The sequence below is a fragment of the Etheostoma cragini genome, chromosome 8 (genome assembly GCF_013103735.1).
Source record: "Etheostoma cragini isolate CJK2018 chromosome 8, CSU_Ecrag_1.0, whole genome shotgun sequence".
Taxonomy (NCBI): domain Eukaryota; kingdom Metazoa; phylum Chordata; class Actinopteri; order Perciformes; family Percidae; genus Etheostoma; species Etheostoma cragini.
In genome coordinates, this window is record NC_048414.1 from 28400534 (window position 1) to 28413347 (window position 12814).

A 12814-nucleotide genomic window follows, 5' to 3' on the forward strand; every position below is an offset into this window, starting at 1 on the left:
TTTTTCTTTGGTGAGTGCTATGGGCCTACTTTGAAAAATGGTCAGCAGCATTGTTATGGTTTAGCATGTTCTTTGTAGTAAATATCATAAATATGGCACAAACCCTCTGGTAAGGCCCTTTAATATTTAATGGTTTAATGTCTGGCCAAATCACTTGACATGTAACCCAGTTAATTTATTATTATCTCTATTCAAATGTTTTGGGATGTCAATACTAACACAACAGAGACAAATGGAAATGAAGATTTGTATTCTAACAGAAGAAATCCTTAGTTTGAGTTTGTAATTGTAACTGTAATTGTTGTGAATTTAAAGGAAACCAACCCTAGAACTGGATAGACCACTCTATATCTCTACCCGGGGACCTGTCTTTGTCCTCTCATAAGACAAAGTCCTCCACAGCAGTCTGTGACAGTAACAAACATATTCAGTGACTCCCAGCACAATGTCACCCATTTACAGCAGATATGTCAGTGTCACAGGTACAGTAAGTGCCACAGAAGGTCATTTAATTAATAATATCCATCAAACTGATTGGTTGAATGAATATTTGAATGAAAATAAACTGTCATTAAAACAGTAAAAATAAATGCAATCTTATAAAACAAAGTATACATTTACAAATGAAGAATCTAAGATATAAACAATTTACAATGACAGAATATTGAAATCCAGTGGCATTAAATCATATGCATTTCCATAAAGAATAGATTGTAAAGAGTAATGGCACTGAACTGCTTAAACCATTCTCTATGCAGAAGCAGCTTGACACGTTCTCCACAGTCAACCTTTTGTACAGAACTACAGTGTGAGCTATGCTTGTCTTTCTTTTTAATTTGTTGCCAAAACCTTGACAGAATTAAACATAAAGGCCTGTGAGACAGAGATAGGAAAGATTTCATGTTTATCTATTGAATTGGAAGAAGTTTCATAGTTAGTAAGCCAGCAGGTGAAGTGATGCAGTTCCGTTTGGACTGATGAATCTCCAGTATTCGTCCCTGCTTCAGCCACAACACGGCCTCCTGAGCGACACAGTGAAGCCTGCTCACACATGATACGTGGCTTTATAATTCAATTGGCTAAAAGGACTGCAGCGCCACTGACAGATCCAGGAAGAATGTAGAAGAACATGTACAGCATGTCTTTCCCCTGACATCAACGAATACAATCCAATCCAAATCTCATTAATGTGGTTGCTTCCCAGGGTGTGGCTCAGTCCTGTGACGTACACGACTCCATGACTACGTTTACATGCACATAATATTCAGTTTTTTTCATTTATTCCGCAAAAGGCAATATTCGGAGTAAGCTGTTTACGGGATAATGAAAGTGAACATTGCACTAATATTCCTATTTACATGCAGCAGGATTTTTCAATATGTTCCAGCGGTGGTGGTCCATGCAAACACAGCCTCCCTCTTTCATTCCTTCCTGAAAAAAGTCGTTGCAATGTTTTCGCATAGCCAAAAACCCGTTGCTACCCAAGTCTTTCATAATGTTTTTAAGAAGCCGTGTTTCTCCTACTGAGCAGATATGTTGGCCTTTTCTTTTGGACATACATCTCCACCACAGCCCTGCAAACTGTTGGCTGCTTGGTTTGGGTTCAGCAACCATAGGAACACACAGAACTGTGAACAGCCATGAGCCGTAAACAGGCAAGACGCCGTCAACTCCTGCAAACCTAAAAAACACCATGATTGATATAAAAGTCCAATGAATACTTCTAAATTCTGAAAAATACCTGCATAGCCCTTATGTCTTAATCTGAAAATGTTATATTCAGAAAAAGGCCTCATTGGGAATATCTAAACGGAATATGCGGTTTACAGGACCTGTTCTATCCAGAATATTATCATATTCGTAATAATAGGGGAATATTTTAGTGTGCATGTAAACATACTTAACGTCAACCTCTTAATTTAAGAATTTAATTCCTACTGTCATGCAACATGCATGAAGCTTATCTCTTGTTTTAGCTCTTCCTTTAGCTCTTTGCTTCCGACCTAACACCCTGTTATCAAGCCCGCCCCGCGCAGTGATTGGCCCGGTGTGTTTGGATGTCTCTGTCGAGCTCTCCTTCTTCATTCTTCACACAACTGTCACTTTTTGTGTTAACAAACAAGTGCAACACCATGAATGCCTTTGAGAGGCTGAAAGTGTGCAACACCATCCCTAAACAACAGTATGAAAGCTATTGAATGGGCACGGGTTCAGTTTTTGTCTCAGTCTTTGGTTTAACCTGGACTCGGCCTTGACTCAGCTACAAAACCACTCAGGCTCATACTAGTCTCACCTTCTCTTGACTACCACCTTGGTGCAGGAAACCACACTCATCTGGCAACAGTTTCAATCAACAAGCAGGAATAGAGCCAATGGCTATAGTGAAGGCAGAATTGTATGACAAATGTGTAGTTCACAGGCATCCGTCCATCTAGAGGACTGATTTGTCTAAACAAGAGACAGCAGTATCAAGAAAAGAAGTTTGATGTAATGGCAGGGAAAGCATTAAACTGTGGAATTGGCTATTTACTCTATGTATGCCTACTGGTTCACCATGTAACCAGTCCAAACCACAGAGAGTCAAAGTAATAAAACATATCAAAAACACAAGATACTCAGCATTTTGGGCACTTTGTGGGACATGAACATATGAATTATCTAACAAAGTGACATTAAATAGCTTTCTAGACATTTGCTAAATTACTTCAAAACAATGGACTTGCGTCTGGGCCGCGGAGGAGTGACTGCGATGGGAAGGAGCTTGTCCAGTTATTTGACTTCAATACGACTCAGGGCCAACATGTTCCTTCCTTTGCCTCAGTGTCCATTTCATCCTTTTACTCCTCCTTTTATCCATCCGTCCATTCAAGCCTGCTGACATTGTACATTCTGCCGGCGTCTTTACAGTCCGACTGAGTAGTAAGCACAGGATGAGGAAACATACACTGGTGTGTTTGTAGCTTACTGACTGGAAATGTTTGCCAAGTGTTAAGTAGAGTTTCTTTCCTTAAAGGTTGACGACCCTTTTTTTTTCAACCTGGACCCTATATATGTTTTTGTGTCTAAGTGACTGATGTGAACAACAATCTTTAACATTGGTCCAGTATTAAGTGAGATCGCTGCAGTCAGCAGCGGTGAAACAAGCTTCAATGGAAGTTAATAGGGCAATTTTCCAGCTTGTATTTAACTTCGCAATAGTGTTCGTTTTTGCCACTGACAGACTCAGGGTTTGACAACATTATGAAAAAGATTTTCTAAGGAGGCCGACCTTTCTGTTAAAGAGTAAGATCGATGAAAAACGATGAAAAGCCGTTTTGGGTCGTCTTTCCACTTTTCCAACCATCACAACTCTAGTTTTGGGTGAAATAATCACATAGTTTACCAATTTACATGTGAAAATATGTTGGCACTATATACGCTTAAAGTGTGTTTTTTTTTTTAATGGAGTCTGGTGGGTTTAGCGCTAGCAACCTCAGAACTGTTTCAGGTTAAACAGAAAAGGTCTCAAAGAAGTTTTAAAGGTCTATCTCTGTAGAGATCATTTCCATAATATTGTCAGACACATAAAATAATAATCTAAGCATTTGAGTTTAATTCACGCTTAGTACTGGACCAGTTTCAAAGATTGTTGTTCCTATCAGTCAGTTAGTTACACTACAACATAGGAAAATAAGGTCCAGGTTGAGAAAAAACGAAATAAACCTTTAATGTGAGTGGTATTGCAACCTCTCTGACAGTGTATATACTGTATACCATGCACTGTATTTGTCTTTGTATGTTTTAGTGCCAATAGAAGAAACAACCTATTCTCACTGTGACAGTGTTGAAGCACTGCCAAAACACAACGTTCATTTTGTGTTGTTCTGGTTTTGTTCCTACCGTGTGTGTGTGTGTGTGTGTGTGTGTGTGTGTGTGTGTGTGTGTGTGTGTGTGTGTGTGTGTGTGTGTGTGTGTGTGTATGTGTTAGAAAGCTGTGCTGGCCATGCTTCCTGGAGCGAAGAGTCTCGGTATGCTGTCCTGAGATGTCTCCACGTGCCTGTGCGCCATCTTCCCCTCCTCTCCTGTGCCAAACAGTGAATTAAAGGACACAAAATGTGGAATGAAAGCGTGGACAAATGTCTTAACAGACATTGAGTCTTAACAGACATTTGTAATGGACAAATTTAAATGGCAGAAACAAGCAAGATGTACAGTAAATGTCTTATTTCTGCCTTAAATATTGTCTAATGTCACAATTAGATAAAAGAAAAAAAAAAAAAAAAGAATGGATGAAAAAATAAGCAATTTAGCATAGTTAGAGTAAATATTTAAGAAACGGGTAAGTAATTGCACATTCAATCAATGTCAAATTATTTCTCAACATGACTTATTTTACCCAGAAAATGTATTGTTTAGCTGTCCTTTTAACTAAAATGCTGATTCTTATTACCGAGCACCAGCAGCGCTTGTTTGGCAGCATCTCGGACTTCGTCCTTGTCTGTCCGACACAGATACACCAACTGGTCAATACTTTCTTTGGCCTGGAATGACAACAGATGGAATACAGGGGTCAGCATGATAAGGACTACGGCTGCAACAATCGATTATTTTCCATGGCGAGTCATCTGTCGATCATTTACTGGATGAATGGATTAGTTGTTTGGTCTCTTAAATGTCAGAAAATGGTGAAAAATGTGGATAAGTGTTTCCCAAAAAGACGACAATTTGTCCGCAATCTTAGGTCCAGAACCGCTGCTGTAGAGGGAGAGTTTTGACTATTTTTCTTAAAGAATAACTCAAACGGATATTTCCTTTATCAAAATGTTGCGATGCGATTTTCAATAGTTGACATTAAGTCATCCAGATCAGGGTTCCTGCAGGTTGCAACAAGTCAAATTTAAAACTTTTTAAGACCTTTATGAATGAAATTCAAGACCTTTTACAACATTAAAGTATAACAAAATGCAGAGTTACAAATGTACTTGCAAGGTTAATAAACTTATTAAAATTGAATAAAAGCGACAGAGAAATAATCCTCTTTAAATATACAGCAAATTACATTTGGATGAGCAAAAGAAAGAACTACAACACCACGCAGTACAAAAAACATTTCATTAAGCATTAGAGGTAGCGTTACATGAATGAAAATTAAGACCGGTTTAACAGAATTTAAGACCCAGAACACAGCGGCTTTAAGACTTTTGAGGACTAAAATTTTGATTTTTAAATTTTAGACCGGAAACCCCGTCAAATGTACAGTATGTAATACATTCTGACAGTTAAGCAAGTACAGACAAGATATTATGAGCGTATATATGTCTTGTGACAGCTGTGGATGAGAGCCCAGACTGTGCACGTGTTTGTACCTTGAGACAAGCTAAGGCCTTGCATCCACAGACTCTGGTGTCCACATTCTCATCCTCCAGTAGCTCCAAACAGCTGACCAAAGCCTGAGAAAGACAATGTACACAGTGTTGACTTCTGCAGTACATGTTACGTACCCTCTAGTCTCGCTTGGCCAGGCCCTGCTCCACTGCGGAGTAAGGTCTGTCTAGTCCTCACAGCCTTCCTGGATAGGAGAAAAAATGTGCTCTGGTTTATTGGCATTTCTATAATCCCAATCGTCATGGGCGTGGCTAGGAACGAGCAACGGTGCAATTATGTTGCTGTCTTGATCAGTGACACACACTATTCGACTGAGGGAGCTGGGGTCAAGTTGTTTTTTTACGTTTCTTCATTGGGATCCATTTGCGATACGTTCCATTCTGAATGAACAAAGAACGCAGTTTGTCCTAGCTGAGAACATCTCTTATAACGGCCCATGTATTAAAACCTTGTCAGCTTTAAATCCGGCCTGGGCTCATAGAGTTAATGTGCCGGGTCGGGCTGGGCTCAGACCCAACTGGTTGGGTTAGGCTTGATTTTCTGGGCCTAATCTAAGCTTTACTAAAGAGTAAATCTCATCAGAGTCGGTCAACCAATCGGCATGTATCATGCTTCTAACAAGATCTAATGTGATTGGCTGTCTAATGTTACACGGCGCATGTAGTAGGAGCTGGAAAATACATAGAACAATTTGTGCCGTAATGTGTAATGTTTTAATTTCTTTTTGTTAATAAAATTGGTGGCAAAAAAAAGTATTGTTTATGAACTGGTATCAAAGTCAGAACGGGTGCGTGTCCTGGGCCACCGCCTAATCAGCTGTTAGCAGAACTACGTACTCCTTCAAAGTATCCTCACGTCCCAGAAACCACTGAGTTGGTCGCGTGTCTTAGATGTTCTTATCATTTACTCAGTGATGTGGCGGTGTTTTTGTTCCAGTTCTTCCTGCTCTTATATCCCTGGCTGTCTGGAGCTCTGTGCCGGACAATAACATAAAATGTCCCTAAATTCACCAATATGTATGATATTATTGCAGACATTCCTGCTCTTATTTGGTATATTTTGTCTCCGTTTGTTATTTGTTAGTCACGCATTGCCAGACATATCTCCAGAGCCTGAGTGGTCAATGCAGTGGCTGTGGAACGGTTTCATTTCCTATAAATTCTTAAAACAAAAGTCCTCCACCTTACACCAAACGACTTATCAAGCAATTCCATTGTTGCAGACTACTTTTCTATATCAGAATGAAATCCTGAGAAATCTGCTAGAGTCGGGGGGCTCCCGTCCTCTTACTCGTTTGGTGTAACATCATAAACCTTTGTTCCATAAAACTCAGACTATGGCGCAGCGCTAAACTAGATGCTAAAGGGAAAGTTGCCAATTTCAAACCATCTGAAGCGAGATCATTAGTCTTTACAAAGTCTATACAAAGTCTTCTAGTGTACGGTAAGAAAAAAAGAACTTTGTTACTTTTATGTACGCACAATCCACTAAAACAAATTCCTTCCTGAGACTATTTTGCAGAGGCACCGCCCAAGACAATTGTGATTGGTTTAAAGAAATGCCAATAAAACAGAGCACATTTTTCCTTCCATGCCAGAATGCTGGACTCGCCAGACCTTCGCAGGCCTGTGGAGGAAGGTCTGGCAACGTGACTGTTTTCTAAGTCAGATGTTGGTGTGTGCTCTGACCGGCTCTCTCTGTCGAGGCTGGGCTGCCAGGCTCCGCAGCACAGAGCTGGCCGAGGCCGACACTTTGGCTCGCGAGTCTTTTAGTAGTTTGGCCACAGCGTGAAGTCCTTCTCTCCTCAGGCTGCACTCTGCAGGACGCCGCAGAGCGTGGACGATCACGTCCTGCTCACACGACGCCAGCCTCTGCACCAAACACACTGCAGGAGGGACAATATCACCGATTACTGTCACTGAGCAGAAGACCTTTCATTTAGCTGTGTGTGAGTGTATCTATACTGTATATGTGTGTGTGTGTGTGAGAGAGTTGTGATGAAATCCCAGCATAGGACATCCGCAACAAAAGTATGAAAGGTACTTTAATTTCGATTTAATGTTTATTATAACGCAGAGTAAAATCAGGAAATCTGCTTCCTGTAAACACAGGCATGCACATGCCCAGTGTATGCGAATCGTCATGTGATACAGATCATGATGGGACATGTTAATAAGAGTAAAAATTATTGTTGCTACAGAGCTAAAACTGTTGTGTTGATGGAGATCAAAACGCTTGCTAAAAACGGAGTAGTGTAGATGTAGCATGAGTGTGTGTGTGTGTGTGTGTGTGTGTGTGTGTGTGAGAGAGAAAGGTACCTTCTTCTGCCAGCTCAGTGACGTGTGTTTCCATGTCACTGATGCTGTTGGCCTTCAGGTAGCTCCACAGCTGGAACAGCGTCACCATCAGTCCGTCTCTGTCGCGCCGTGGTAACTTCTGATCCAGCACTCGCTGAACCAGACACTGGAACACTGGGCACACACACACAAACGGGTGTTAACATGCCGCACACACACAAACACACACACACACACACACACACACACACACACACACGTCTTTGTACCTGTGTCGGCCATGTTGCTGGCACTCTCAGGAAGTATTCTGGGGTAGAGTGTAGACAGTGTAACGAGGAAGCTGTTGGCAGAGACGCTGTACACACTGCCCTGCCCCATGCAATGTTGCCATAGTGACACAGCCCCCGAGCACAGGCCCAGCTGTGGTATTACTGTGATGGAGGAAGATAGGACAGAGGATCGAGAAAGGAGTTAGTCTTTCATTTCTGGATCAAGCTTGCTGAAGTTTACGTCGTTTCGTGCACTAGTTTAGTGCATGGAGGTTCACTGTTGACCTGATGTGAGGAAATAATCTCACAAGTTTTCAGAAGCTGGTTTCAGAATCTTTGGTTAAAGCAGACTGGAACCTTTAGACTGAGAAGCTTTGTTTTTTTTTTTCTCCAGGTTTTCAACATCTATAGGCCACACTCGTTTTGCCCTTTAAATGTGCAAAACCCTTCTGTAGGTGTAGTCCAATCTTAACCAAATTTGGTAACTGTAAATTGGATTTGCATGGATATGAAAATTCTTTCTTCCGCTGTTTTTGATGTTCCATATTGATATACTTATTGGTTATTCCATACTATTTTACTGTAATTCTTGTGGAGTGTATTTTTGACATATAAATTGCCATGAGTGTGTACATATCAACTCCGAGTGATCCTGTAAAATTGGTAGTGTTACAATTTTGATGTAGATAAGAGTATTATGCTTCACTATGCATATTTGGATGAAAATCCAGATGAAGATACAGCAAAAAATAACAAAAGGTTTCTTTATTAAATAACACATTTAGAAGATTGTGCAGGCTTGGTGGAGGTATGTTTTCTTCTTTACATTTTATTTTACCTTCATTTTTACATGCTTCATTTGAAATTAATGGAGCCTACTGGCAGTCTGGCACCCGTGGGCGCCCAGTATCGGCGCCTATGGGTAACGGTATGCAACCCTTTACTAAGCAGTGATCTGAATTTGGTCTCTAGGTGGGTCATCTACAGAAGTCACTGAACACAGAGCGACACTATCCATTTGATAAATGTATGGGCTCAGTGGGAAGTGATTGATGATCTGACGGCTCTTCTGCATGTGACAGTGATGGCTGAATGTGACATTGAGACAAACCCAGAGTACAGGCCCAGATCCCAGAGCTCACCTTCAGCAGGCTGTCTGAAGCGTCTTGGGTTGTCCTTGGCGATGCGTCGGATCATCTCGAGGACCCGAGCCTCTCTCAGCAGTCGGTCCAAGGCGTACATCTCTCCGCACCGCAGCGGACCAAACATACCCAGACACTGCATACAGAATGTCTTATATTACTTAACAGCTTTGAAACAACAGTAAATCTTTACTGAACTAAAATAGAACTAAACACTAATCTGGTTCTCTGCAGCCAACCTCTAACAAGATGGATATAATATATATATAAGATGGATATAAGATTTTTGTGATTATATGGTATGTTTATCAGAGAGCTGACAGATCTTTTATTGTTATATCACAGAAAATATCCCTTTACTGCTTCATCATTTAGTGTTACAATATGTCTGCTACTTCAGCACCACGGACAGCGCCATGGTTTTATCCAGAGAAATAAAATGGATTGAAATGCCATTGAACTGTTTGCTGTGATCATTTGATTAGTACAAAACAAAATGGCCATAGTTGTCGGTTGTCATGATGACAACACATGTCCGACCCGAGGGACAGTTCGACCCAGCCGCAATGGATCAGCTGACAGTCAGACCCCTCCCACCGTTACTGCAAAACCTCACCACATCCCTCAGTTCATACAATACGACGATTCAATTACATTTTAGATTTCAACTTTTTCTTTCCTAACCGTGATGGCAATCCCAGAAGAGCCACTGCTGGCAGAAAGGTACTTTGCAACAACAGTTTGAGTCTCTCAGAGTTTACGAGGTGCAATTGAATGCACCATCAGCTTAGCAAATTGCACATTCTGTGGCCATGCACAAGTAGGCAGGGCATGAGAAAGAAAATAAGACTAGGGAGTCGCCGATCCTGCATTTGATTCCAATCCAAAATGAAAATCAAAAGCTAATTTCAAAAATTGACACCCCTACAATCTAAACACAATTTTTTATAAGCTAAGCAGAGAAACTATGACTACCAAAATATCTCAAACATTGTTACAACTAGAACTGCTTCTGCTACTTTTTAAAGGGTGCAATACTTTGATTTGTTGATTTTCACTGGTTACAAAAACATTAACTTTCTTTTGAAAAGTAACGCCAATCACAACTTATACTTCAAACTATCATGCTAGATAATCCAGATTTACTATGTACTTGTAGAATTAGAAAATAATACTTTTACTTCAATTCTTGAAGTATTATAAATATAAATACTACAGCTTTTTCAACCTGCTTCTTTATGACCTCACTTCCTAGTGAAATTGTGTAGATAGAGAAATAAGATGACTTTAGTCCTGCATTCATCTATAAGGTGCTGCTTATGTCCAAGATTGGCACAGCAGCATCTCTGCTCAGCTGGAACAGTTTGGAGAGTGGGAAAGGATTTGAGGACAGCATTTTGGGTGTCCTACCAACAGCTGTGAGCTGCAGTTCTTCAGGTGGACCACCAGGGAGCAGTCTAAAGTGCAGCAGCCTGTGGTGAGGGGGGTGGAGGGGCTATCCCAGCCTCTGTCCCGCAGAGACCTACAGAGACACAAGAGCAATCTTTATAAGAAGTCCACAGAGTTATGGTAGGCCTCCATCAACACTGTTTGTGACAGGGGTCACTTCAGTTCACTTTATTAATTCTTGTGTCCCTCAGTGGAAAATAACCAAATACATACAAAAAATAAAACAGGCAACACATAATCAATAAGCAATGTATAAAACTGTTACTGTGGTACAAAAAAGTTAATATACCGTGACCTGAATATAGGACAACATCCCCTTTTCAAAAGTTATCTTTTGGAAAAAAGACTATGCAGGACCAAATCTTGTTTTAATAAAAAGTAGTCCCTCATTTTGTTTTTTCATCACATAAAAACAAATCCTCGAGTTCTGGTTTGGGGACCATGCTATGGTGTATCCAATCAGCACCCACGTATCATAAAATAATCAAATCTGGTCAAAAGCATATTGGCCCAGCCCTACTAGCTAATATTTAATATTTGACCATATTCATGCTTAGAAATTGTTTTCATTGTAAAAATCTTAATTTTTATTTTTGCGTCTAGGATGCTTTGTGTTTGAACTGACAAATCAACCATCAAAATGGTCAAATGAAATGACTAGCGGTGATGAGGATCCAATAAACTGGAGTAGTATCTGTATCAGTCCCACTGTTTAATAGATCAGGCATAAGTGACTAACGTACAATCAATGCATGGTTCTTCGTTGGTGTCATTTAAACCTGCTGATACTAGAAACCAAGGCTGCCCCATTTGGAGCCCGTTGGCTCCATTTGTGCTCCATTTGTTTTGGCCCGCCATGGCATTGGACATGCTCATGCTCATACAGTTTGTGCAGCTAAAAAGTACTTAATCTGAGTTTTACTTCAATGTAAAGCACCGTTCTGGTAAACCTCCCAATTCAGTTACATAGGTACGTTTTCATCGATGAAGCACCAGGGTTTGTTTCCCAGCATGCTTAATGATCTCACAGGTGCAAAGACCAGTTTCTTCCCCAGAGCAGTCCGTCTGTTGTACAGTGATGCTCCAACACAGCTCCACTAGATGGCAGCAAGATACTTCCACAACAATGAGATTCTTCAACAGCAGGAGCTAGACCACACAATTATTTCACATAACCTAGATAGTGGATTAAGCCGGGGTTTCCCAGTTTACTCAGTTTCAAGAAAGCAGAGGCAGAGTTACTAGCCTGCTCCTGACCAGGATAACAACCAGGATGTATTAATCCTGGAGCATCTTCTGTTCACTCAGCAGTGCTTTTACCTTAATATGATCAACCGGCATTAATATAACACATGTACATATTACATACAGTTAAATACTGTTATTTAAGGTTGGGACCATTCTTTTTTTTAAATAATTATTCACGTGACAGTCATTGTTACTGTTATATAGCTGTATGAAGACCGTTGCATATTGTTGTTAGAGGTTTGATCAATATATTATGGCAGTAGTTGAGATAATTACAAAAGGCTGATGAAGCTGTCAGTCAGTGGTGACGAAGGGCAGAATAGAAAGTGCTATTCTACACGTGTGTTTTGATAATAGTTTCCTTTTCTTCTTTTTTAATACATTTATATATTTAGTTTATTTTTCTTTTTATTATTGAAATGTATTATTCTTGATGCTTTGGAAATATTGTTATCCTAACAGAGAGAGAGAAAACTGAATTTATTTATTTTAATAGTGATTATCAATGAGACACAATGCGATTTGGGAAATAGGAGCAACTGACCAAACAAGCGCTGAACAAGCAGAATTGGAGCCCTTATCTTAGTTTTACCGTCAGGTTGTGTCTGACTCTCCCAGTGAGGATTTAAATATTTATACAGTATATATTTATATATTTTTAAAACAGTTTTGTTAATTGGGGTTTCCTTAAGTCAAGCATAATATTCCTTTTGTAAATGCATAGATTTCTGTCAAATAAGGTAACATAGTCTCATTGCCTTTACTTTATGTGGACCGATCATGATTAGTCTCCTGTTGTGTTTAGTCCCCCCCCCCCCCCAAAGGCAGATTCTGAGTCAGGAAAAACCTTGTGGGGCTTCATCCTCTGCTTTACGTTTACCCGGCAGTCCTTTCACAAACTTGTCCATGCTTTGCTAGAGCTGAATCATGCATTTTTTAATTATATGAAGTGTTACAGAAGTTGTTAAGACTGGAAAAGCGCTATATAAATACAGCACATTTACATTTACATTTACACGACCCCCCCCACCCGGTATAACTCTGA

The 12814-nt window shown here is 40.2% G+C and overlaps 1 protein-coding gene across 1 annotated transcript in view; it reads right to left on the bottom strand.

The window, feature by feature from the left end:
• Positions 1-3344: 3344 nt before the first annotated feature.
• ripor1 (RHO family interacting cell polarization regulator 1) overlaps positions 3345-12814 on the bottom strand; it is a 26927-nt gene continuing 17457 nt past the window's right edge. Inside the window, exons 17-24 of the mRNA XM_034879795.1 lie at positions 10483-10594; positions 9073-9208; positions 7931-8092; positions 7683-7835; positions 7053-7249; positions 5346-5429; positions 4430-4520; positions 3345-4061 (exon numbers count right to left, since the gene is read on the bottom strand). Coding sequence (XP_034735686.1) covers positions 3964-4061; positions 4430-4520; positions 5346-5429; positions 7053-7249; positions 7683-7835; positions 7931-8092; positions 9073-9208; positions 10483-10594 — 1033 coding nt within the window. The 3' untranslated portion in view covers positions 3345-3963. The remainder of the gene's footprint in view (positions 4062-4429; positions 4521-5345; positions 5430-7052; positions 7250-7682; positions 7836-7930; positions 8093-9072; positions 9209-10482; positions 10595-12814) is intronic.